General features: G+C 49.1%; 2 protein-coding genes across 2 annotated transcripts in view; both read left to right on the top strand.

Annotated features, from left to right (window-relative positions):
* The first annotated feature begins 639 nt into the window (after positions 1-639).
* On the top strand, positions 640-10782 carry LOC112116577 (solute carrier family 2, facilitated glucose transporter member 1-like). The gene is made up of 7 exons (XM_026652227.1): positions 640-749; positions 1018-1258; positions 1722-1884; positions 2507-2694; positions 2907-3011; positions 4598-4699; positions 10624-10782. The coding sequence occupies exons 1-7, from the start codon at positions 640-642 to the stop codon at positions 10780-10782; spliced, it is 1068 nt and encodes a 355-aa protein (XP_026508012.1).
* A 15050-nt stretch (positions 10783-25832) lies between these two features.
* The window catches only part of LOC112116574 (homeobox protein NANOG-like), a 4945-nt gene continuing 3578 nt past the window's right edge, over positions 25833-27199 (top strand). The window contains exon 1 of the mRNA XM_024214164.2: positions 25833-26010. Coding sequence (XP_024069932.2) covers positions 25833-26010 — 178 coding nt within the window. The remainder of the gene's footprint in view (positions 26011-27199) is intronic.

The following is a 27199-nucleotide window of genomic DNA, read 5'->3' on the forward strand; positions in this document are numbered from 1 at the left end:
TGAAGGGAATTGAAGGAAGATGGAAGGAGATGGTGAGGAGTAAGAAGGTATGATGAGATGATCGCTCAGAGGGAGCTGCGGAAGGGTGAGGAGGAGTGATGAAGATTGAGTGAAGGAGGGATAGGATGAAGGATGAGGAGAGGAGAATTGAGGCTGATGGAAAGATGAAGACATTGATAAAGTCTGAGGAGAAAGGAAGGTGACTGAGAGAGGAGGATGGAGTTGGAGGGGGAAAGGGGATGAAAGGAAGGAGGGGTAAAGGTGGAGGGAACAGGAAGAAGGAGGATGAAGAGAGAAGGAAAAGATTGGTAAGAAATATGGGGTTGTCCTGAGATGAAGGGGAAGAGACTGAAGGTTGGAGGAAATGAGGAGTGACAGGAATGGAACGAAGGCTGAGCAGAGCTGCGAGCAGTGATGACAATGGCAGATGGCAGCTCGAGTCCCAGCCTGCCTGAGATGCTATCACTGAACTGATCAATGAGGAAGTGAGTGTTTTCACCAGCAAAGCGGAATGCACATTGGGCATAATGTAGGTGCAAGAAAGACTGCTGAGAAGAAGTTGGCATGAATTGTTTCTCTCCTACACAGGTGATTGAGGAGTTCTTCAACTAGACCTGGAAGGAGCGGCTCCAGGAGCCCATGTCTCTCCATGCACTCACCATGCTTTGTTCCTTCACTGTCAGCACCTTGGCTTTGGGGGCCACTGTCTCAGCGCTCACTGTGGGCATAGTGGCTGATCATTATGGAAGGTACATGCAGTGGAACTGTGTTTAATCACCACACAAAGGCAGAGAAAGTGCAGAGTCAATACTAGAGAGGAACAGGGTATTCCCAGAGCAAGTACCAGAATGGTACCAAGTATTTACAGGGGCCATGTCAAAGAGGAGCTGTGTATTTTCAGGGCCTGGGCCAGGGAGAAGACTGGGCATGTTCACAGTCAGAGCCAGTGTCTTTGTGCCAGACTTTAATGTATTCCCTTCCTCCATAACCCACCCTGCTATCTCTTTGCTGTCTCAGGCGCAATTCCATCCTGATTGCTAACTCCCTCTCCCTCATGGCCGTGGCATTCATGGGCGTCTCCAAGATTGCAGGCTCCCTGGAGGCACTGATTGTGGGACGCTTCCTCATTGGACTCTTCTGTGGACTCAACATGACCCTGATTCCCCTTTATATCCAGGAGATATCCCCAACCAGGGTCCGCGGGGCCTTCTCCACCATGAACCAGCTGTCTCAGACAGTGGGCATCTTCGTTGGGCAGGTAAAGAGCTGGCCCTGGACAAGGATTACAACTATAATTTCCACCTAGAATTTCACAGCAAAACTCAGATCCTTCTGCAACAGGGACCAGGCCCCAAGAGAAATAATGGAATTTCTGTTAGCTCCAGCAATGTGAGGGTTTATGACTCATAGGCCTGAGCCCATCAGAACATGAGGTGGGGGAGCAGGGAGGGAGCATGAGGAAGGATATATCCCTCTATAGGACACACTGAATGCCTTTGCAAACCTATGCATCTGAAACAGAGCACTGTTGGTACAGAGGCCTGGCACACCTAGCAGCATGACTCTCATCTCTTGGTCCAGAAAGGTGCTGGGTTTGGGTCCCTCATCCTCAGGGTTTATGACACAGGGCAATGTTGGTGGGACAGAGAAGGCTACTGCCTCCCCCTACTGGGCATGAGATAATGTTCTCTGGAAAGTTTCTCTCTATCTCTTGGTTTCAGATCATGAGCCTGGAGAATGTCTTGGGCACTAGCCGATGGTGGCCACTCATGCTGTCCTTGTCTGCTATACCAGCCATCCTCCAGTACCTCACCCTCCCTTTTTGCCCTGAGAGCCCCCGTTACTTTATCATCAATTGCCACGAAGATGAACTGGCTGCCCGAGGTAAGGCACAAAATGCCCACTAAACCCCCAAAACTGCAGGACTGTGAAACCTAGATCCACAGGCATCAGAGAGATGGGATGTAATGCAGTTGTTCCTTACAGCATATTCTTCAAGCTGTTACCTATTCCCATACATCAGGGCATAACTGATTTCCAGCTTGCTGGAGAGTCAGGAATAAATGCCTTCTCAGAGGACAATATTGCACAATGAGGGAGGGCTTTGTCTTCTTCTGAAGCATCTGGCATGGGCCACAGTCAAAGACAGTTTGTGGGACTTAGGGTGACCAGACAGCAAGTGTGAAAAATTGGGACAGAGGGTGCAGGGTAATAGAAGCCTACATAAGAAAAAGACCCCAAAATCGGGATAGTCCCTATAAAATCGGGACATCTGGTCACCCTATAGGGACTAGAGAGAACTATGGTGTGTTCCTGAATGGCCATGGTTGTGTTTTTATGGGTCATTTGAAACCAGGGACAGTTTCAAAGGCGATCCATGAAAGGTTCAGAGATCTCATTAACTCATTTGGCATTGCAGATCAGTTGTGGAACTGTCTCACTCAGAGCCAGGGAGGATTCCAGGGACACTGTCTAGTTGTTCTTCCTGTTCTCTGGTGCCTTACAGAACTCCAGAGGCTCAGAGGTACCCAGGACGTCTTGGAAGAGATTGAGGAGATGAAGGAAGAAGCAGCCAAACTTAAGGGAACAGAGGATGTCATCATGCTGAGACTATTCATTGTCCCCAGCTACAAGCAGCCCATCCTGATTGCTCTCATTCTTAATGCCAGCAGCCAGCTGTCAGGGTTCAATGCTGTAGATGACCACAGAGGGACCAGAACTTCCAGGGGCAAAGAAAGAGAACAATGATTAAGGGTTCTGTACAGTGTGTGTGTGTGTGGGGGGGCTGAATGCAAATAAAGGGGAATCTCTAGGAGTGGTACAGCCGGCATTCGGGGTGAGCTACCGCTGATTTAAAAGGGGAGGAGCATTTTCTCATCATGTTGCTTTGTGTCTTTTTCTCACAGATAATCAACTATTCCACAAAAATATTCCGTCTAGCTGGTGTTGCCCATCCCACACACACCACCATGGGAATTGGGGCCATTAACATCCTCTTCACAATATTCTCTGTAAGTGAGCTTCACACAGGGCTTTAATTCTCTTTTCTGGCTGTTTGGCTGATAGGCAGTCAGTCTGTCCTGGCAGACGTGCCAGCCAGTGCACAGGGGGCAATCAGAACATAGGACTAGCTCGCCGTATAGAAACAAAACAATGGTCTGTTCATTTTGATATCCCACCTCTTGCCAGATGGGAACAGACCAATAGTTTAGCTAGTCTGAAATCCTGCCTCCTGCTATACCAGATCCACACTGCACCTATCCCGTCTAGTATTCTACATTCTGCCCTACCATATCAGATCCTCTGGTTCATCTAGTCTAGTATCTCACCTCCTTCTAGTCCTGTATTCTACATCCTACCACTCTGAAACACACCAGTTAGCCTGTCTGATCTGTTATCCACCCTCTTTCCATATCAAAACGTATTACTCATCCATCTGTTCCAACGGTCCCGCCTGCCACAGTGACTAGACCAATGGGCTATTCAATCGGGTGGTATCCAGTATCCGACAGAGGCTAATGTTGTGTACTTCATTAGAAGGAATAAAACCCTGTAACAATTTTGCATCACTACATCAGAGTATTGGAGTTGGGGCGGGGGTGAGAAATGTCTTCCTGGCCCACTGCTGGTAAGCAGGCCATGCCCTGAAGCATGTGGGTTGACACCACTAGTAATTTTCACTCATTTACATCAACATATTTTATGCATGTTTCTAAAGTATTTTCTTCAATAATACCCCGGTGAGGCAAGCGCCACAGATTAATTATAATGTATATCCAAAAGTATTTGCTTGTATCCATTTGAAATCTGCTGTCTTTTAGTGCCCTCTTCTTCTTGCATTAAGGAGAAAGGGTATATTGGAACACTCATATAACCTTCTCTCTACCATTCATTATTTATAGTCCTCCATTATATCCTGTCTCACTTTTACCTCTTTCTATAGCTGATCTATAAGGCAAGGTCAAGGCCTGATGAGCAAATGGAATCTTTCATGGTTCTCCACTGAAATTTACCCTGGTTCTAAGTGACCCATTTCCCTGGTTCATCTTTAACACATCATTGGTGCCTGCAAGGTTCATGGTACTGTTCAATGTTTCATCGAGAACATGGGTGTTTATGGGTTAGATCAGTGGTTCCCAAACTGAGCGTGGCAACCCTAAATGGGGTCATGCCATCAGCAGATGTGGTGCGGTGATCCCTAGTGTGTGGAGAACACCATTTTGCTCCACACCGCATGAATTTACATTAGAGTTGCCAGTTTTGGTGGGATGTATTCCTGGAGGTCTCATCACATGACATAATCTTTAATTAAAGATTAATCTTTCATTCCTGGAGACTCCTGGACAATCCTGGAGGATTGGCAACCCTACTTCGCATGCATGGTGCATGCGAGGTCACGATGCATGGAGGATGCCATTTTGAAGAGCAAAATGTCTGGGGTCCTGGGAAGAAATAATTAATTAAAATGTGGTCATGCCAGTAAAAAGTTTGGAACCCCTGAGTTAGATGCTTAGTACAATTGTGCAAGGGCTAAAATAAAATAGCAGAAAGAACCTCAGGACAGGACTGTATGAAGGTTCTTCTCTTTCCTTTCCAGGTCTTCCTTGTAGAGAGACTAGGCCGGAGGAGCCTGCTCATGTTTGGCCAGTTTGTTATGGCTTTATGCAATATGCTGCTCACCCTTTCCATTGCTACGTTGGTAAGTCGGTACCCTTGCATTCTTCTGGGTTTAAACAAATGAAGCCATGTTCCACCTTCCATCACCACAGCCTAGTGTCGACGGTGCTGTGCTACTGGGGATGTTGCTCTTCATTTTCTTAAAATAAAAGCATGGCGTTAGGAGTTAACCACACTACTGGAGGTGGTGTCTTTCCTATCCTACTTTGACTTGCTCCATTCCCAGGACTACAGCATGGATTTAGGAGGAGCTAATTTGCTGGAGGTGCCATTCTTCATAGTCTCCAGCTGCCAGTGTCCCAGCATGGAGTGTAGTGGTTTGTTGTGCTGCTGGAATAGCCTTCCTTAATAACCAGGCCATTCTGCATCCCCTAGCACCTTAACATGGCAGCAGGGATGTATGATGCTGCTAGAGGTGCTGTCCTTCATATACTAGCTATGCACACTCTCACAATTCCACCCCTCCACACCACACACACACACACAGCAGTAGGGGATGCTGTCCTCCTGCCCTTCATAGCCTATAGCATAGACCATCTTCCCAAACCTACCAGGGTACTGGGGGACCCCAAAGTGCTTTTTTTTTTTTAAATTGTAGTCAATAAATTTGTTTAACTGTTTATCTTTATTGGTGAGTTTGCCCAAAGTGTTTGGTAAATTTGTTCAGTTTTACAAAGGCTGGTGTATACCCACTTTCCATTTGTACATATTGAGGTTCAGGAAGTGGGCGGGCATAAGCCCGCCCACTGCTAAAGGGTCCCCCCCCCCCGGCCTAAGGGGAGGATCCACAGGGCCTGAATCTCAAATAATTACGGGGGACAACTAATGTAAAAACAGGGACAGGAGTGCGGTCAAAGGGTCAAAAGAAGGGAACCTGACGGGGACACCGAGCAGAGAACCCCGGACAGCGCCCACTGCTCCTCAAAGGTGTCAAGGGAGCCAGTGGACGCCGCTCAGAGGAACTCTGCCCGGATACGTGAATGGACAAAGGATCGGAAACAGGCCCCACAGTCACAGGAACCGCCATCGGCCAACCTCCTCTCCCTGGTTTTATAGATGGCTTGTTTAGCCAGGGCCAAGAGGAAGTTGACCAGGAGGTCCCGTGACTTTGTGGGACCACGGATAGGGAGTGCGTATATAAGAAGGTGAGGGGAAAAGTGCAACCAAAACCGCAACATAATATTGGTAAGGAGCCGGTGTAGGGGCTGCAACCTGGCGCACTCCAAGTAAACGTGAGCCAGGGTCTCCCTCACGCTGCAGAAAGGTCAGGTGTCTGGGACAGGGGTAAACCGCGCCAAGTACACGCCCGTGCTCACGGCCCCATGAAGGAGCCGCCAGCTGATATCCCCGGCGGGCCTCGAGACCAGGGTGGAATATAGGCTGACCCACCGGGGCTCCTCACCCTCAACAGGTGGTAGGAGGTCCCGCCATTTTGTATCGGGGCGGGACACGAGGGTGAGGAAGTGAAGGGTGTGGAGCACGAGCGTGTATAGATGTTTCCTTGGCGCAGTCAGGAAATGAACCGGCTGCAAATCGTGCAGCTGGCTCACGGAGAAGGGGCGGAGGCCAGTGAGACAGTATGTCTAGTGGCTAGAGTGAGGGAAGTGGGTGGTGCTCATCTAATTGTTAGAGCCTGGGTTAAGAAATAAACATGGCTACTGATTAGAGCAGGGCACAAAAAGGAAATGCTGGGGAAAGGCAGTTAGTACCGAAGGAAATGGGAGGTATTTGTCTGGTAGAAGAAGGGGCAGGTCAGCAGCATGTTTAGGGATTAGAGAAGAGAACAAGACAGTTCATCCAGTGCTCAGCTAGGGAGAGGGAAGCTTAATTAGACAACGATCAGAGTAAAGGACTTGGAGGCACTGTGTGTAGAGCTAAGAGCACAAGACAGGGCAAGGGTAGGCTGAGGGCAGGATGTGCTACTACTTAGAGCAGGAAAAAGGATGGAGTGTTGTCTGTTGAATAGAGCAGGGTTTGGGAACCAGCTCTGCCACAGATTTGCTGAGTGAACTTCGCTTCAGTTTCCCCTTCTATAACTGGGGAGAATGAGTCTGTCCTGGGGAAGGCTGTGAGAATGCCTGTATAACACCCTCAGCTCTTCAGATCCAAGGGACAAAGCAATACAATGAATGGCAATTTGCATGGTGGGGCAGGGCACTGGTGTATTTCAGTTCTTCCCATCTCTCTGCATTTGCGTACACAGGGTGAAGTGACATGGACAAAATACTTTCTCATCTTGGCCCTTTTCACCATGGTGGCATTCTATGAGATTGGTCCTGGTCCCATATCTTGGTATATCACAGCAGAGCTCTTCAGCCAATCAGCGCGTCCTGTCGCCATGGGGCTCACCAGTAGTTGGAACTGGTTTCATAAATTCATCGTAGCCACGTTCTATCAGCCGCTCCTGGTAAGGGATATGGATATAAGGATCGCCGGGGTGACCTTTGCCGGTTTCCAGTGAGAACTCCAGAGACAGCAAACTACGCTTGCACCACAAAGCACTCAAGCAGTGTCCTCAAACTTGGTATATGCAGCCCTCTCATGGGCTTGAATCTCTTTGCACAGAATACGATAACTCCCATTGGCTTCTGAGGGAGTTACTCGTCTTCTGCAGTCAGAGAGAAGGGTCGTCTGCCAAATAGAAGCTCTTAAAGGACCCACAACAGAAATCTGATAAGCACACATTGCCTTCACACACCTCCATCCCCAGGCCTCATCAGCCTTAACCTCCAGAGCCAGGGCATGCATGATATTGCTCACAAATGAAAAACACTCAGAACACTACACCAAACCTTGAAGATTGTAAATGCTGCTGATTGGGAAGAACAGCTCAGCATACAAAAGAAACTCAAAGTATAAATCCCAGCACAGAAGCAGATTACCTAACTAGAGCAAGATGTGCAAAACACAGGCAGACTCTTACCACAGGCAGAGGGTCTGTCTTCTCTAAAGCTGTGTCTACACTGCCACTTTCAGCGCTAAAACTTTAGTTGTTCAGGGGTGTGAAAAAACACCCCCCTGAGCGACAAAAGTTTTAGCGCTGAAAAGCACCAATATAGACAGCCCTTGAGAACCGCGCTCCTGGCAGTAAAGCTAGCACCCCTCATTCGGGGTGGTTATTTTTTATGGCCAGGAGAGCTCTCTCTCAGCAATAAAGCGTGCCCTCGTCATTAAGATAAAAGGTGCCCTCGTCATTAAGATAAAAGGTGAATTCTTAATTTGAGTAAGCTAACCCAAGGTAAAATCCTCCTGAACAGAGCTGGGTGAAACATTTTCGATGGAACAGATTTCCATTGGAAAATTCAGTTTCATCTAAATCAAAATGTTTTGTCGGAAAATACAGAGACAAAGTGGATGAGGTCATATTTTTTATTGAACCAACAACTTCTTCTGGTGAAAGAGAAGCTTTTGAGTTACGCAGAGCTCTTCTCCAGGAGACCAACACAATTACAACAACACTGCAAACAACAATTCTCAGAAATTCTCGATTTCAGCAATATTTTGGAAGGGAAACTGTCGAAACAAGTAATTTTGAAATTTTTGTTTGATTTCGATAATGCTGAAATGTTCTTTTTAATAATGTCGAAACATTTCCTTTCAACAAGATATTTATCATTTCATTTCAACTTTTATATTGTATTGTATTACTAATTTTAATACTATAATGCTTAGATGTTGTTGAAACAAAATGATTCAACATTATCAAAATGAAACTTTTTGATGTTTCTGAATTGAAATTTTTGAGAATTTCCATTCTGCGACAAATTTCAATTTTTTTCTTCCGATTTGGAACAAAAACCAATTTCAAAATGTTATAATTTCCCCCGGGACAGAAATTCCATCTCCCAACCAGTTCTGCCAGTAAAGACAAGACAATCTGTAGTGTACACACTAATTAGCAAGTCAAGGTAAACCTTAGGCTCCCCCGTAGTCTTTTAACTCAACCTGCTGACTCATGTGAAAATTACAGTCTGCCTTGTCTTCCCTAGGATTTTTCCTCATGTTAGCTAACTGGAGTTCAGAATGCATCCTTTTTCTTCATTGAGACAAAGCCAAAACCAATTATTACAAATTAGAGCTAGAGACTGGGGAGCTGTAAGACCCAAGGGAATCCTGAGGAAGACTGACTGCAGTCACTGTGATGGGAGAAACTGAGACATTTCCTGCATCTTTAAATGTCAAGTGCCAGAAAGCTGCTTCCTTGAGCTATGAGAAGCAGGGACAGACTTTCCACTCAGAAGAGAGGCAGGAAAGCACTGTAAAAAAAAAGAATGTGAGGGCAGGAAAAGGATCACAGTATGGCCAGCTGCCACTGAATCAGAGCTGGATGCTATAAAATCACATTTGCACAGAAAAGGATGCCACGTACACAGGATACCTGATGTATTAACTGTCTTTGGCAGCGCTTAGATGCATGCTCATGCCAATAAAACTATCGAAATTTACAGAAGGAGAAGCTTTGGGTCTGACTCACCACTGCCCTGCCCCTTGTGTTGTCCTTTACCCCAGTGCAATGTGGGTGTGAAATAGGAGCAGAATGGTAGCGTTTTACACCCACTTTGCACTGATATAAATGACTGCACAAGGTGCAGGGTGATTGATAAGCAGGCCCTATATTGCTTGTGGCTAATGGAGATTCTCCATTAGTCCATGTACTCAGACACTGAGCTTTTGGAACAGGAGGGTCTGAGATCCGTCCTGGAGTGGGGGTATGTTATAATATACAACCCATTACCACTATGAAACCGGTATGGAGTGGGGGGCTCATCATTCCCTTGGGAGCATAAAGTGCACAGGGAGAAAGATCCGCCCCAAATGTGCACTGCAACAAAGTAAGGCAAGTTGTACCCAATCATGCCTCGTGAATGTGGCTCACAGCTGAGCTCCAGGCCTGGGTAAGGAGGGAGGAAGGGATCTGAGGAACCAGACAGTGCCACAGTCCCCCTGCTGGCAGGCTTGTTGCAAGCCAGGCACTGATTGCAGTCTGGGACACAGACACAGGGCCACTGTGCCCTGGGAGGTGTGGTCAGCTGGCATGAGATGCTCATGCTCATGGGCCTGGCCAATATAGGAGAAGGGAGTGAGTCCCACCGAGATACTTCTGAATGGGCTGGTATAGCACAGGGCCATGCCCCTGTCCGGCCAGCCACTTTCTCCTTGCAACTGGGGTGTGGATCCCAGCAGCCGAGCCCTGGCTGTGGACCCTGCTTGGTGAGTGAAGCAAGTCCTGAGCACAGACATACCCAGCAGCCATACACACCATACCCTGATAGGCTTCTGTGCCAGGGGGGTCACTGGCCTGAGGGCCCCATTGCTCATTATTTCTAAAGCACTTGTGACCTGCTTTAATGTGTGTGTAATGCAGTGCCCCAGGGCAGGGTATCAGCAGCAGGGACTGAACCTGGATCTCTAGATCATAATACGTGAGCTTCTACTGCTTGATCTAAACGAGCTAAGGCAGTACAGGATAGGCAGCTCATCCACTTCAGCCTGAGGCCCAGTCACCACTAGGGGGAGACAGAGAGCCACAGTGAATGGGTTACATACAGTTTCCTCCCCCTGGAGTTGTATGCTGGGGCTGGGGATGGGTGTCCTTTCCCTGCGTACTCCCCAGGCTTGTAGAGCCAGATCTACCCTGGTTTCTGGAATGCCTGTCCCTACACTCCATAGGAGCCAGCAGTGCTCCTGCAAAGATCATAGGGCCCCTGATGTACTGTGCCTACTTTTGCAGCACTTGTAACCCTTCCCTCCCGGTGCTAATAGAGGTACTGACATTGAGAGAAAAAAGCGAGAGGAGGGGGAGAAGGGGGGAAGGAATAGAGAATAAAGCAATGGAGAGTTAAGTAGACTACAGCACCCTCTTCCTCCCTTCCCTTCCTTTCATGTCCCAGGGGCCTGGGGATGTATGGTACCTTGCTAACCTGTTCTCCTCCCTTCCCTTCCCAGCACCTGGTGGGCCCCTATGTCTTCCTGCTCTTCACAGGCTTCCTGGTGGTGGCTGTTCTCTACACCTACTTCCGAGTGCCGGAGACCACGGGCTGCACCTTCAAAGAGGTGGCCGCCGAGTTCCGCCAGGCCGACGCCATCCTCACCAGCTGCTTTTAGGGGGTGGGACGGATGGACCAAGAGGGCCCAGGCCATTTTGAAGAGCCTGGCAGACATGGCCTTTGCAGCCTCACTCCTGTCCTATCCCCCCAGTCACAGCCCTTTCTGCAGCCCCCCGCTGCAGGTTTCCACATTTTTACCCTCCCCCAGTAACTCCTTTACACCTCCCTCGGCCACCTCCCTGGGGCAGCTTTACATACACACAGTACAAGGAGCCATGGTGCTAGTGCAGTGGCTCCTTACCAGGCCCCCAGCTCCCTTAAAGCATTGGGAACAGGATGGGAGGCAAGAGGGAATTCACATCCCAGCTTCCCGTCTGCCACTCTAGTGTGGGGCGGTCCCTGCCCATTCCACCCCTGGACCTCCCCCCATTTCTTCCCCTTCCCTCACTCCTACCTGCTTCACAAATTCCCTCCCCCAGTTTCTCCCGTACCCTGCCGAACACCCCTCCCAACCTCTCTGGAGCTCCCAACTCCTACATTCACCCCATGCCCTTGGGGTTCCCCTTTCCCTTCTCCGTATTGCCCCACCACCAACCACTATTTCCTCTCCCCCTCCCTGAGCTCCAACCCACTTCTCTTGCCCAGTCTGTGCCTTCTCGATCCCCCACTTCCATCCTTTTCTGATCTCCTTTATTCCCACTCCCTTTCACCAGCCTCAGTTTCTCTTCAGGCCTAGGAAGTGGCTGGGTGGAAAATGCCAGGGGGAGGCTGTGTGCAAACAGCTCAGGGGTTTCAGAATGCACACAGTGGCATGACATTGACATTGCATGGGTTACCAGGGAAAGGTGTGAATCCCATTTCTCCCCTCCCCTTTTCCCCCAAATTGTGTCCATGGATTCCTCTGTCCTAAGGGAGGTCATGGAGGGCAAGAGTGTGTCCCCTTGTAGCCCATGCCAAGCCCTGTGCAGCTGGGTGACTACAACAGAGAGGAGCCTCTCGCTGTAATCCCCTCATGCTTAGAGTGCCCTGGGCTCACTGGAGATGGTGGGTGCAGTGGCCCTGCCGTTGTATTTACTGTACTATGTTAAATGGGGAAATGAGCTGATGTTAAAGTTTGTTTTAGGCCTGGTCTACACTATGACTTTAATTCGGATTTAGCTGCGTTAATCCGAATTAACCCTTCACCCGTCCACACTACAGAGCCAGTTAATTCGAATTAAAGGGCGCTTTAAATCAATTTCTGTACTCCACCTCGACGAACGGAGTAGCATCAAAATCGATTTTGTTAATTCGAATTAGGGTTAGTGTGGCCGCACACCACCGAATTAATGTGATTAAAATAAATGGGGTAGTGTGGCCGCACACCACCGAATTAATGTGGTTAAAAACCGAATTAATGTGCTTAGTGTGGCCGTGCACAATCGAATTTATACAACCTGTTTCCCAAATTCGAATTATCTAAATTCGGATTAATCCTGTAGTGTAGACATACCCTTAGTCTGTGTATGAAGCAGTGTGCTGGGGTGGCACCTGGAGGTCAGAGAGGTGCATTACATGGGTGTGGCCCCTGTGCAAAACTCCAGGCTGTTCCCCATTTTGAAAAGATGCAATGGGTGGTGAAGGGTGATGTGACTGCCAGGGGAGTGTTCTCCATAAAGACCCCCAGGCTCTGACCTGTGTTTACAGGTGAGGAGAATTCCAGGGCTGTGTTTGCTGTGGAGATCCCAGCTGATATACCGCTAGTGCAGATCCACACACAGATATGCTTATTCTTCAACAGACAAAATGGTATTTCTTCATTTTTGTTCAAATAAATGTATACGTTTTGAAATCCTTGACTTGTTGTTCCTCCACCTTGGGAGCTTTGCGAACTCCTAGCATGGCCCATGTTAGCCGGCTCTTAGCCAAAGTCAGCATAATTAGTCTCTCCTCATAAATAATTCCCTTTTGGGCTATGGATCAGTTTTGTTGCTCTTCTCTGAACTCTCTCCAGTTTGTCTGCTAAGGGGGTGCTGGGAGCTGAACACCAGGCTCCACAGGCACTAACACCAGAGCTATATCGAGGGGGGCTTAGCCCCTCCTCTGTGCATGCCACCCAAACCTGCACTGGCATTAAGCAGCCGTATCCCACTCGAAACACATCTAATTTGCTCACTACTCTCGCCTTTCAGCATCCTGGCTTCCTAGGTTTCTCCCTCCCCTTGAGTGTGTTGTAGGTAAGTATCATATCCCACCCCCTTCCCTGTCTTGGTTTGGCCCAGCTACAGATATTTAGCTCTTAATTTGTTTTCTCTCTCACAGATCTTGACTCCATCCCCTCAAAGTGCAGTGCCACACTGAAAAGTGACTATATAGACACCTGGCCCTAAATTCAGCAGCTCTGCTCCCTGTGTGTATTCACCATGAGAGCTACTGGCTTTAGTGACAAGCGTATTTTTGGACAGCTTTCTGTTGCCTGTTTGCTCTGCAGAGCAAGACAGCTCAGAGAGAGGAAGCTGTGGGACATTAACAGAATTGTTTATGAGGTTCCAATCTGTGACACCCGTTCACACCCATTGACGACACTGAAGTTTCACAAGTGTCACAGAGGCCATTGATTGCCCTGCAGAATCCTTTATTACTGGTGATGACATGGGAGAAGGCTAGAGGCTAGTTTGACTTTCAGGCCAGGTCTATGCTTTGCCCTGTTGGTCAGGGGTGTGATCCCTGATCAAGACAGCTGTGCTAGCAAAACCTACTAGTGTACCAGCAAATGTGTGCTTTTACTGGTATAGCTTGTTTCACAGGTGGGGGTGATTTTGCAATACCAGTACTAAGCTATAGCTACCTCTAGACTAGGAGCACTTTGTGGCTGTAGTGTACTGGTATTCCCATACTGGTGAAACACTCCTAGCATAGACACAGCCTCAGGCTTGTCCATGTTACAAAACTGTACTGCATTTGAACAAGGTTATGAAGAACTTGAATTAACTAAAGTGATGCTGAAACCAATTTGCCTTGATCTGAGCTGATTACACACTGGTGGTTAGCACAGTGTCAGCTAACTTGATGCTCTCTTCCTGGGTTCGCACATGATTTTGTTGTGTGGGCAAACCCTCAGAGCCCAGGCTGAGTGTGCAGGGCCGGTGGTAAGAAAAATCCCCCTTTAATTGTAAACGTAGCACTAGATACAAACACCAAGGAAAGACCATAAACATGGGCTCCTATTAGTCTGTGTTTACAGTTCCTTGGTAGAGAAGAACTGCCCTCTAATTGTGTTTGTTGCTCTTTTCTGAGCGCCTTTATTCAAGCAATGCCCAGAAAATTGAACACAGTACTCTGTGTGACCTCACCGCAGCTGTGCATAATCTCACCCCTTTGCTCTGAGATGGGCTCCTTCTGCCTATGCAACCTAACATTTCTTCCTAATCGTAGGTGCAGCACTTACTGTATAACCTTGGGCAAGTCATTTAGCCTCTTTATGCCTCAATTTCCTTCAATCTGTAAAATTGGGATAATTTATGTGTATTTTTGTAAAGTGCTTTGAGATCTATTGATGACAGCTGTACAAGTGTAAAGTATTATTACTATTTCGTTCATTAGATTTATAATTATCATTTGCACACACACATCTATTTTGCTGCCCATCCTCTAGGTCTCTTTCACCATCACTGCTTTCTAGAGGTCTCCCTCCCTCCCAGATGTATTAGATCCGATGAAGTGGGTTTTAGCCCCACGAAAGCTTATGCTCTAATAAATTTGTTAGTCTCTAAGGTGCCACAAGTACTCCTGTTCTTTTTGTTTTTCCCAGCTGAATCTGGTGTTATTTTCAGCCCCATCTCTTGTCTTTCTGCATCCCTTTTTGTATTGTTTCTTTGTGCTGCCTGGTATTTGCAACGCCCTCCTACGTTAGTAGCATCTGTGAATTACACAGCTCTGGGACTGTGATTCCTCTGTGTATACAGCACCCCAGAATCACATGGGCTTTTGTGCTGTTGTTGTTGCCAAGTGAACGTGACACTCGGAAGGAGAGAGAGGCTGGGAAAAATGCTCTGATGCTTTGACCCTGAGGCATTGAGATTTGCTCCTTTGATATCAGATCAGAGCCCTGCTATGAGAGCAGGAGACATAATTCCTAGCACATTTGGTCTGGGGGACTCCCAGATACCAGAGTTGGAGACTGAAACAGGGGAGGGAGCCTAGCACACCACATTCTTCTCTCACTCTTAAATATGTGAAGGTGTTGGGGGGATTTGATCCTCCAGGGCTTGTTAACCCTCAGGATACATTTGTCTGCAATACACTGAATGGAGGAACTGTAGGCTGGTCTCAGAGCCCCCCTCTTTCTTTTCCTGCCCTGCCAAGAGACCCCCTTATCTTATCACTCCAGAAGTGCCTCAGCATGACTTCCCTGCTCCCTCACTCTGCTCTTCAGTTCCTGACTGAACTGCATGCCAGATCTTCCTTAACACCCCCCCCCTTCTCTGCACTAGCAGCCAGGTGCCCCTCTCTGACATGCACCCCTTGCCAGCTGGTCTGGAGGCAGGAGAAGGGGGGAGCATGGTGGGTGTCCAATAACAGGGAGGTGAAAAGTGTGGGGAGCATATTGTGGTGCTCAGCTACCATGGGCAGAAGCCAGATTAGTTGGATGAAGCAGTCAGCGAGGTAGCCAGAAGGTGAATGCCATGGAGAGCATATGTGGGGATCTTGTGTTTGAAGGGCCAATTGAGGTTTTCAGAAATAGAGAAGTGGGTTATTTAGGAAGTGCACAGAGACCAGGAAGGGTGGATCAATTGGAGAACAAGAGGGAGAGCTGGGGAGAGTTCAAACCTGGGGGTGTGCATGCTGCCATTTGGAGAGGGTTTTTAAAACAGCAGAGAAATGAGTCATACCAGGATCAGGGAGGGTCTCCAGCTGTGGAGAAAATCTGGTGGGTGGAGAACATAAGGTGACTGATTTCTGACTCGCCCTTTCGCTAATGGCCACCATTCCCAATCCACTAGTGTCCCCTCCCCAAACAACCTGCCAAACCCCTAATCACAGCCCGTTTGCAGGTTCCATTGAGCTGTGCATTTCCCACAGAGCTGAGTTCCGAGGTTCCCTGGGCCTTTCACATCTTCTCCATGGCAGTTTTCTCTTAATGAAGAAGAAAAGTGGTTGGTTGGGGTTTGGCAATAAGAACACTTCACAGGTACCCTGCCCTGTCCTTCTTCAAAGACCTTTCAAAAAATCACATCACACTCCACCCCACCCAACTCCCTCCTCCCTTCCCAGGGAGAAAGACACCAGATTCTTTTCACTGTGGGAACTGATCCCAGTGTGATTCACGCAGAAGGTGCAGTCTTGGTTTAGGCCAAATTTTATTAAGATGATGTTAAAAAAAATAGTGAACAGAGTTTGAGCATAGAAGTTTCTGGTTATCAGGGAATAACATACAGATTATCGAGGGTGCAAAGTTTGGTTTAAGATAAAGTGGCATGAGGAATACATAATCTGCAATAGCCCCGAATGGAGGTAAAAGGTTGATGGGTCAAAGTACAGGCATTGAGATATGAGGGTATGAAGTTCATAGAGTGGTTGTGTTCGGGTGTAGAGTATAATGAGTGGATATGATGATGAGGATGGATTGACCCTCATTTGGTGAGATTTAATGTTTAGGGAGTTTATGGTTCCAGTTCATATAATCCAACAGAGAAGGTCACTTGGTCCCTTTCTCGTAGTGGGAGAATGATGTCACTCTGGCTCACGCCTCCTGGTACTGTCGGTGGCCGGTGATGTGCTCGATGTAGATGTCCCTGGACCATCGGATGGCATCTGAGACCATGAGGCGCTGCATGAGCTGTGCGTAGCGTCAACCAATCACGCAGGTCCGCAGCACACGCTCGTTGCAGGGGTCCCAGGCGCCCAGGGCTCCGACAATCAGGGCGTCCATCTGCACCTCATAGCCCTTCGCTCTCAGGGTGTCAGCCAGGGGGGCGTACTTTTCCAGCTTACGAGCTTGGGCTTCGCAAAATGCCAGAGTCCTGTTCTCAAAGGAGACCGTGACGTCGACGAGGATGATCTTTTTCTGGGCCTCGTCGGTGACGACCACGTCAGGTCGTAGCTGGCTGTCGGTACCGGGGATGGTGCAGTTCACGGAGATCTCCCCCAGGCATGGTGCGATGGCTTTCACCAGGCGGTTCTGGATGGCGTTGTGGCGCAGCTGCCAGGCTCTGGAGTGGGGTTTGCAGCTGCACAGGACGTGGGGCAGGGTCCCGTTGGAGTAGCCGCACTTCCTGCAACGCTTGTCTCGGTTCCCGTGGTGGACGGCTCCGTTGAGCGGGACGCAGTTGAGCCGGGCACGGTGGATGAACCGCCAGTCGGCGAAACGGGTGAAGCCGCCCCCGGCGAGGAAGTGGTTGCTGGCGTCCCACTTGCTGGTCAACTCAAAGGCTTTACCCTGGTCCGGTTTACACTTCAGGGTTTCCACGTACAGCGAGCGGATGGCGGCCTTCAGAGTCCTCTCCAGCAAGCCCCTGGCCGTCGGGGTGACGATGGTGTTGTCGTCGGACCTGATCTGCGGCACCCGGACTCCCAGCTCCTGGCGGTCCTCGCACCACTCCCAGCGGCAGCCGATGCGCTTCCCCAGGCGACGCGTGGCGTTGCGAGTGCGGGACCACAGTGACACAAAGATTTCAAATGACTTAACCGAGGAGGAGCATATTATCCTCCCCATATTACAAATAGGGAAACTGAGGCACGGGGAAGGGATGTGACTTGCTGAGGTCACATGGTGTGTCAGTAGTACGGCTGAGAACAGAACCCAGGTCTCCTGACTTGGCTGCAGCTACATGAGGGATTTTTCTGAATTTCTCCCACTACTGGGGTAAGGCCTTGCCTACGCTAGGAAATAGCACTGAACTGGTGCTGACCAGGAATTACCTTTAAATCGGGCTTCAGCTAAACCAGCTGCTGGCAACTAATTGCTAAGGGGTGCTATGTCTGGGGCTAGACAGGGCATTGAACTGGAGCAGCTCCCCTGGGGCTAACTGCAGTGAGCGTACGCGGGTAGACCAGCTTCTGGCGTTTTTAACCACTGTACTGTCTCACCCTGCCTTGTTTACACTAGGCTTCTCAAACAAGCACTTGTGCTAACATCACAGCTTTTATTCTCGTCTAGGCAAGGCCAGAGGGGCCAGCTATGAATTTATGGATCTGACCTTTCTCAAAGGCTGGGCTTGGCCCTAACTCTACCCTATTCCTTTATTATGAGAGGATTTTCAGCAAAGCCAGGAAGAAAGAACAGCGATGGACAAGCAAAGCATCTTGAAATGTGATCTACTAGTTGTTTTATTTTAAAGGCACAGCTGCTGCAAGGAAGTGTGAGAGGGATGCTCAATAAACACCAAACAATGAGCAAGCATGATTAGACAGAGATCGTGAAAAGAAAAGAAAATTACCACTACAACCCATACAGTGACACTGAAAAGTGCCCTCAGAATAGTGACGCTTTACAAGGCAATGGTGTGAGCTCTTGCTGTTTTGGACGGTTGGGTTTCTACATAGTCCAAATGGTTCAGATCCCTTTGTTTCTCTTAAGGAACTCCACACAAGAGGTTTGCTGGGGTACTTAGTTTGTGCCCAAACATGAGGAGTTCTGGGGTGCACTTTGGACTCTCATTAAGTGCTGTTCTATAAGCCATCAAAAGGAATGGGACATGCTGGTCCCAGGACCTTTCATGCTGTTCTACAATGGTAGCCAGGCCAACCTCCAGAGCCTATTGATGATTCAGTAGTTAGGACACTAATATAGGCCTTAGAAGTCCTAGGTTTAATTCCTGGCTCTGCTTCAGACTTCCTCTGTGAATCATAGAATATCAGGGTTGGAAGGGACCTCAGGAGGTCATCTAGTCCAACCCCCTGCTCAAAGCAGGACCAATCCCCAGACAGATTTTTGCCCCAGATCCTTAATATGGCCCCCTCAAAGATTGAACTCACAACGCTGGGTTTAGCAGGCCAGTGCTCAAACCACTGAACTATCCCCCCGTGACCTCAGGCAGCTCACTTAGCCTCTCTGTGCCTCAGTTCCCCATCTGTACAAAGGGGATAATAGCCCTGCCCTGCCTCACAGAGGTGTTGTGAGGATACAGGCATTACATATTATGAAGCACTTTGAGATCTACTGATGAAAAAGCACTGTTGAAGAGCTAAGCATTAGTATTCCATATACTACTACTAATGAAGGGATCTCAAAGCACTTTAGAAACATAGCTCAGTCTCAGGTCCCCTATTCTACAGATGAGGAACATGAGGTGTAGGGAGGTGAATTCAAACTGACACAGCAAGGCAGGGAGTCAGACCCTGACCCCCAGGCTGCTCTGTAACCATTAGACATTGCTGCCTCACAACATTCAAAAAGGAACTACAGACATGAAGTGGCTTCCCAGCCCTTTGCTATGAATGCTTTATTTGTTCAGTTCAATACAAAGGTAAGTAAATGGGTTTGTTGCTGATTGAAAAAGTTCCCAAATGACGTGGTTAAAATACATTCCAAGGCTTTGGGCCTGCATTGGAGTTGAGGCCCAAACTGTCATCACCAGGAGTGGCCCCTTTACATGTATTAGACAGGGACAGTGCATGTTTTTTCAGCCTCACCCAGCTCACGAATGGCTGAAGAGATTTTGTTCAATCATTCAAAAAATCTCCTGTCAGAAAGCAAGCCCAGAAAATGTCAAGCCCCCCAAAAGAATGTTACTGGACAGCTGTGAGCCTCTGAAAGGAGTAGAAAGGGTTTTGCAGCCACAGAGTAATTAGCCATAACATATAGCCACTGTCTGGCACCCACCACAGCAATGAAAAGCCTTCTGCCAATGACTCTGTGACTTTAACCCCTCTGTGCTTCAGTTTCTCTACCTATAAGGCTGGGATAATACTTCCAACCATATGAACCTTGGCAGTTTTGGGTCATAGAGATATTCATATGAATATTTGCTCCGGTTAGGTCCCTTCCCCTTCCTGAATTTCATGTTGAGTTTGGGGGTTTGAAGTAAACCTGAAATTCAAAGCAAAACTCGACTACCAGGGAGACTAACTCTGGACTATCCTGACTGAAATGCAGCATTAAATATGAATAATGTTCACGCGCTGTAATAAAAGTATGTCACCACTGCCCTCCGAGGCATAGAATTCGAGCTGCTCATCTCTCTGTGTTATAGGACCCATGCTGCTCAGGGAGATTCTCCGTTAGCTGAAGTGTTTGGCGCCTCTGTTTTTGTAGGAGGAGCTGAGTTCTGTTCCCTCTGTCTCTGTGAAGTTCTGAGCGATGACAGCGGCTTGGATATAGCAGTTCACACATACACATCACCTTTCATTCAAGGATCTCAAAGCACGTTCTGAGCATTAACTCAATTAGCCCTCTCAGCCCAGCTGGCAAGTAGGTCTGTATAATTAGAGCAGGGTGACATTTTTGTTACAGCCCCTGAAACTGGTCTGGTTTCAGGCTTGCTTCATAATAATAATAATAATAATAATAACTAATAGTACTTTATGTGTCTAGAGTATTTTTTCACTTTAAGCTGCTTTACAAACAATAGCTAATCTGCTCAATTCAGTGACAAACTTCACAGTTCGGAGCAAATCTTGGCTCAGTTTAGAGCTAGCCCTGGCCTAGCTGCAGTGATTTCGAGCTCAGTGTTCAGTGAGCTCTGGCTGAGTTTCAGACGAGCCAAAGGCCTGCATCACACAAATCCAAACCCAAACCCTAGTGAACCTGACCTAACTTGAAGCAAACTCAACCCCAGATAAGTGACCCTAGGCCCACCGGGGACCAATCCTGGGCTCAATGTCTAGCAAACCCGGGCATGGTTCAGATCAAACCCGGTCCTGGTTCAGAACAAAGTTTGGCCCATTCTGAGCTGAACTTCTGCCCAGTTTGGAGTGAACGTGAACCCAGGCCTAGTGTTCAGCAAGCCAAAGTGTAGTGAAGTGAAACTGGTTTCAACTTGGTGAGATACTAGACTTAGATTTGTGATTTTGCATTGAAACCATGGGGGGGGCAGGGGGGGGAGCCTATTGTGTTACTTCCCCTTTGCCATTTGGTCCCCTTCTCCCTCCCTCCCTCCCCCACTGAGCTGACTCATTCTCTGCTCTGCTGGACTTTCTGCCTATCCTGGCAGTTCCAGTTCCACTGGTGGTTCTAGTCCCAGGGGCACCTCCTGTTTCCTCTCCCTTCTTACATATCCATAGTTTCTAGTACAGGCTGCTAGGCTGGTTTTCTACTGGCCTCTAGGCACTTTGCACTGAACAACTTGGCCATTTGAAGAAGTATCTGGAGACAAGGAGAGCCAGCACCAATGCCCAGAACCTCAAAGGTATTTAGGCTCCTAATTGGAAGGATCTGGGCCCAACTGACCATCCAGCTCAACTCAGACCACCAGAAAGTGTTCTGAGGCTACAGACCCCACAGCTCTGGAGCCAATGTCTCCGGGTTTTGTCTAGTCTTACTGTGGGTTCAAATGAGTCCATTGATAAGGCTTCTAACACTTCCTTGGGGATATTTTTTCACAGTCTGCTATATGTCTTTTTCTTCCTTACCATACCGACAGTCAGTGTAACATTAACACCTAAATATTTCAGTAGCTAGTAGGTGTGTGTATGACTACAGACCATTGCCCTCAACTGGATGGAATCAGAACTGCTCAACTGTGTGACATAGGCCCTATACTTCTCAGAGAAAATTGGAGATTCTCCTCTAGCTCAGGTGGTCTAGGCCTGAGGCTTGTTTTGTTTATATTTTGGTTTTTTTGTGTGTGGAGGGGTGGATCTGGAGGATCTGAATTCTAGCTCTCAGAACTGTGTGAAGTTATTCTGGGGTGCAGCACCATGACAATCATGATGTGAACCTCAAGGTGGATGTAGAGCTGTTAAATTATGTTCAGCAGAGCCATGTTCTGATCACAGTATTTTGAATTTCATCACTTTTGTGCATTTAAAATTTCAAGTTAAAAACTGTACCCAACATTTTTATGTGCAATGCACTTTTTCCCCCATGATACTTCATTTTTAAGATTGCATTTATTGTAAGATTGCATTTATGTATTGGACTAATTTAAAATTACATTTACTTATTGCATTTATTGTATTGGTTTACTTTACGACTTACACAATGCACCTGAAACAACATTTCAAACCACACATACAATTTAATAAGTGTCAGAGTAAACAAACTACAACCCAACCATTAGTTTTTTACACTCACTGATGGCCTTAGACTATGCCCTGGGGGATCAGACTCAGGCTGCAATGAAGCAGTAGAGCAGGGGTCGGCAACCTCTGGCACGCGGCTCGCCAGGGTAAGCACCTGCGGTTCACCGTCCCAGGCCAATGTGGGCGGCGGGAAGCCGCGGCCAGCACATCCCTCGCCTGCGCCGCTTCCCGCAGCCCCCATTGGCCTGGGACGGCGAACCGCAGCCAGTGGCAGCCGCGATCGGCCAAACCGGCCGACGCGGCAGGTAAACAAACTGGCCCAGCCCGCCAGGGTGCTTACCCTGGTGAGCCGCGTGCCAGAGGTTGCCGACCCTGCAGTAAAGGATGAAAATTCCAAACTTAATGAAAATCCTGGCTGTCAGGCCTCAGATATTCATGGCTTCATTTTCAAAGGCACTGAGCACCCTTTACTTCCATGCTTGGCCCCTTTGAAAATTTGATCACTAGGGACTGTCAGTTCTAGTGTCTCAGGTGATCTCAATTGTCTTGGAAGAAGTTGGGCCGAGAACTGTCATCAGGGAGCCAGAACCCAAAGTTTAAAGATGCAAAAACTGCAAATTGCATCGGAAGCTAGCAGAGTCTGTGGAGAATTGGAATAATGTGCTTTCTTCAATCAATGCTTCTAAACAAGCAGGCATGTGTATTCTTCTCCAGCTGTCACTCCCAAGAGGTCTTCCAAGCATCATGTAAGAATCAGTGCTGGAGGTGACAAAGGCCTGGATAACAGTGGCAAGATGGATGACAGAGGAAAGGCCTGAAAAACCTGACCAAGTACAGATGAAAAGAGGTACTCCCCATCTCCAGTGCCACCTGGGAAGTCAGGAGCAACTGGAGATCCAGAGGCACTCTAAGCCTCCTTGACAAATGGTGGGCCAACCCCCTCCCTCTGGGGCAGGTATTGTTGCTGCTACCTTTCAGCATCATACCTAACTTGTCTGGACTGAGCGGCCTCAGCGAAAGTGTTCTCACCCATGTCCCAGTTTCAGCCAGACTTTGGGAAAACAAAGCAACTGCACCACCCCGCTCTGATGAAGAGATGAACTTTGTACTGATGGCACCCCAGCTCTCACCATCCCATACCCTCCCCCATGTCCATGTGGCACAGGAGAGGTAAGGGAAGACAGCCCATGGAGACCTGATGAGCAGGGGCGGCTCTATGTATTTTGCCGCCCCAAGCACGGCAGTCAGGCAGCCTTCAGCGGCGTGCCTGCAGGCGGTCCTCTGGTAAGGCCGATTCGGCGGCATGCCTGTGGGAGGTCCGCCGGTCCCATGGCTTTGGCGTATCCGCTGCTGAATTGCCGCCGAAACCGCGGGACCGGCAGACCTCCCGCAGGCATGCCGCTGAAGGCAGCCTGACTGCCGCCCCCACAGTGACCGGCAGGCCGCCCCCCGTGGCTTGCCACCCCAGGCACGCGCTTGGTGCGCTGGTGCCTGGAGCCGCCCCTGCTGATGAGCAGTTACCCCACACAGACAATAATAGCGCTTTGCTCTTACAGAAGGCTTTTCATAGAGAGACATTGCAGCACATTACAAGAAGTAGTGTTGTCCCCATTTTATAGATGGGGAAACTGAGGCTGAATGATTTACCCCCAGGGCACACAGCAAGTCAGTGGTAGAGCAGCGATTAAAACCTTGGGCTTCTGACATCCAGCCATCTATGGGTCCTCTGTCTTTGAAACATGACAATGCTTTGACTCACTCACTCACTAATGTTTGTAAAATGCTTTGAGATCCTCAGAAGATCAAGAGGATCTCAATACACTTTACAAACATTAGTGGCAGCTTCCCAATGCCCCTGTGGCTTAGGTTAGTAGCATTATACCTTCCTACCTCTGGGGAAGACCAAAACACAGAAAAGTGAAATGACCTGAACAAGCTCCCAGAGCAAATCACTGGCAGAACCATGAAAAGTAAGAAGATCTCCCGACTTGCAGGTCTGTGGCTGAACTACAGGACTGTCTTACCTGTGATTATTTCCTGAATGCTTTTGTAGATGCTCATCCCCTTAGCCTCTGGGCGTGCAATATACTAGTAAATGAAATGCCACAATGCATTACATGAGGCTGGCCATAAGAGAGGACACAAACTGCCTCTGTCCTTGTATCACCTCATCCAACCTTAAATAGTCCAGCAACAGTCAGGGCCGGCTCCAACTTTTTTGCCGCCCCAAGCGAAAAAAAAAGAGTTCCGCCCTCCATAGCGCCGCCATAACACACACCCTCAGCACCGCGACGCCACCCCCCCACCACCCTGTGGAGCGCCGCTGCCGAATCCCACCCCCCCAGTGCTCCCCACGTGCCCAGCTGCCGAAACAAAAACAACCCACCCCACCCCCAGTGCCGCCCGACCGAACCCAAAAAACCCCGATACAGGCGCCCCCCCCCCCGCCACCCCAAAATTGGCCGCCCCTTACCAGGTGCCGCCCCAAGCACGTGCTTGGTCGGCTGGTGCCTGGAGCCGGCCCTGGCAACAGTTTGCAGCCAAGAAAATGCTTGGCTACACAGAAGTGCCTCTGAAGGAGAAGTGACTACTACAGCCAGCGATCCCCTCCCTGCCCCTACAGCCCCCCATCCTGCCCCTCTCCTCGACAGGTTGTATCTCTAGCTCCCAGCAGAATGATACAGCAAAAATGCCTCATTCATTCATATATGAGCAGAGAGCCTATGTGTATAGGCCTGCTCTGCAAAATTGGACTGGGGGCCTGACGTGAACTTCCCCTAAGTTTAGGGCTTCAGTTTGGCACCTGGCACTGGCAGATGGGCCAGGCCCCTTCCTGGCACTTCTCAGCTGGCCCCATCAAATTCCTATCAAATTGGAAATTTGATTTGAGGGAAGAAAAAAAAAAACAAAGGGTTCCAGCCGCTTGGGCCCGATTCACTGTTGTCCTGCCGCCTGCGTCGTCACTTTCCCCAGCACAGAGGGTATCAAGGGCCACCATTGTGCCTTGGTGGCATTTTATCCTGCGCTGGTGGCATTGTGTCTACAAACTGCAGGGCAGCCGGGAATCAAGCCCTCTGCTTGCAAAACCCCTTTGGAATGGGCTTCAGTGCAGGGCCGCCCAGAGGATTCAGGGGGCCTGGTGCAAAGCGGGTGAGCTGCGGCGCTTGTACTCAACCGTTGGTGGTCCGGGTCTTCGGCGGCATTTCGGTGGCGGGAGTCCCTTCAGTCGCTCCGTGTCTTTGGCAGCACTGAAGGGCTCCCCACCGCCGAAGACCCAGAGCGACTGAAGGGCCCCCCGCTGCCGAAATGCCACCGAAGAACCAGACCGCCACTGGGCCAGGGCTCGCGGGGCCCCTGTGGGCCCCGGGGCAAATTGCCCCACTTCCCCCTCCCCCCCCCGGGCAGCCCTGCTTCAGTGTGCCCCATTATAGAGCTATGGGCCAGATATGAAGTTCAGCTCCAGAACCGAATGCCCCAGGAGTTTGGAAGTAGGGAGGAGGGTTGGCTGGGCTATGAGCATTTCTCCTCTATGGCCTCCTTTCTGGGATGTTTTAGGGCTTGAGCCAGAGCCCAGTGGAGTCAGTGGGAGGCTTTACCTTGACTTCCCTGGGCTATGGACCCATGCAAGGGTGGACTGGAGAATGCCAGGAATTCAGGGGGACATTTTTTAATCCTGATGCCACCCTGTGTCACTTTCTTCCCCCACCCCCTCCTTCTCTCACACTGTTCCCTCCCCACCAATCAACCCTCTTTAACATGACAATGTGCACTGAAGACCTGGCTGATGCAGGATATTGTACTCCTTAGAAGGGAACTGCTAGCTATAAAGGTAACTCCCTGTAGACATTCTAGGGCACCCTCATCCTGGGTGGTGAGCTCCAGCCCTTGAGTGAGGTGCTGTCTATTGGGAGGTGGGGGAGGAGCACCCCTTCAAACCAAACCCACATGAGTGCTCACTTGGCTGGGCCCTCTTACCAGCCTTACCCAAGTGGGACTGGCATGGGCTACGGGGAGTTTTACTGGAACTCAGCAGGGGGTACAGAACATGCTCTGTCATGCCCAGGAAGGGGAGCAGAAGCAGCTGGTGATGCTCAGTTTCCGGTGGAGGAAAGCCAGAACTCAGGTAAGCCATCAAAGTTAAGTCATAGGACTGAGATTCAGGACACCTAGATCTGTCATTGACTCAGTGGGTGACCTTGGGCAAATCACTTCAACTCTTTGTGCCTCTCTTTCCCCTTTATAAAATGTGGATCTGAGCCTAATTCATTCAGACTTGCAAGCACTTTGAGATCCTCAGGTATAAGCACTGTAGAGGCAAAGTATCCTTGTCAGTCTGTATTCCTGGTGCCACACCTGTAAGTTCCCTTGGGAACACCTTATCCTGGCAGGCTAATGGCCAAGGGGGGCAGGGGATGGTCAGGCCTCACTTAAACTGGAGCTGTCATATTTATGGAGACAGGTGAAGTCCATGTTTGGTCCATGGGCTGGAGCATGCATTTAGGATTTCCCACACCCATCACCCACAGCACAGCTCCCAGAGCTGGCAATGGGGGCATTGCAGAGATGACAGCCTTTACCCAGTGACTGAATGTTTAGTTATCATGGTTATAGTTGTTCAAGTCTCATGCAGTATCACAGGGGGAGGACTGGGAATCCTGTTAGGCTCCACTACTGTTTCTGCCCTCTGTTTCTCTCCTTTCCCCATCCTCCTTCCTCTGCTTGTCTCCCTCTTCCCAGGCTCTGTCTGTTTTTCCCTGTCTTCTCTCTCCATTTCCTTCACTGCAGCAGCTCCCAATTCCCACCCCATGGGCTTCACTCCCACCCCCTTCCCACCCCATCTGCTCAAATGTTCATCAGTGAAATAGTTAATGCAGGTGGGTCTTTGCCTACTGCTATCTTTAGGCTCTAGCGTCAATGCCCCGATGAGATTAATGGGAATTTGGGGGTAGGGATTACACCTCTCTTGAGTCATTGTAAAAACCAGCATTGTTGTTTCAGGCTAAAAACCTGAGTATGCTCCATGGGCCATAAATACATCAGGCAGGCTGGGTGTTTCCCCCCACTCCACCCCAGAGGAGGGTTTGGATGTAGTGCTTTGAATGTGGAGTCACAGGTCTGCAGAGATGAAGAGCTGTCAAGACCTGAGCCTGTCTCAGTTTTTAGCGTCAGGGTTTGTTTAGCTGCCATTCATGCTTCTTGCTGACTATCCTGTTCCTCCTCCTAACCCTTCAGTCACTGGCTAGTTCCCTGTCAGGGCTTGGGAGGCCAGTTGGGTAGCAGATGCTAGTCTAGGTACTGAGGTGCATCTATGA

Source organism: Terrapene carolina, unplaced genomic scaffold (genome assembly GCF_002925995.2).
Source record: "Terrapene carolina triunguis isolate 2854851 unplaced genomic scaffold, T_m_triunguis-2.0 Scaffold112, whole genome shotgun sequence".
Lineage (NCBI taxonomy): Eukaryota > Metazoa > Chordata > Testudines > Emydidae > Terrapene > Terrapene triunguis.

Coding starts and splice junctions, on each gene's coding strand:
- LOC112116577 (XM_026652227.1), top strand. CDS start 640: ATGTCTCTCCATGCACTCACCATGCTTTGTTCCTTCACTGTCAGCACC. Junction 750..1,017: donor GTGGCTGATCATTATGGAAG/GTACATGCAGTG, acceptor TTGCTGTCTCAG/GCGCAATTCCATCCTGATTG. Junction 2,695..2,906: donor AGCTGTCAGGGTTCAATGCT/GTAGATGACCAC, acceptor TTTTTCTCACAG/ATAATCAACTATTCCACAAA.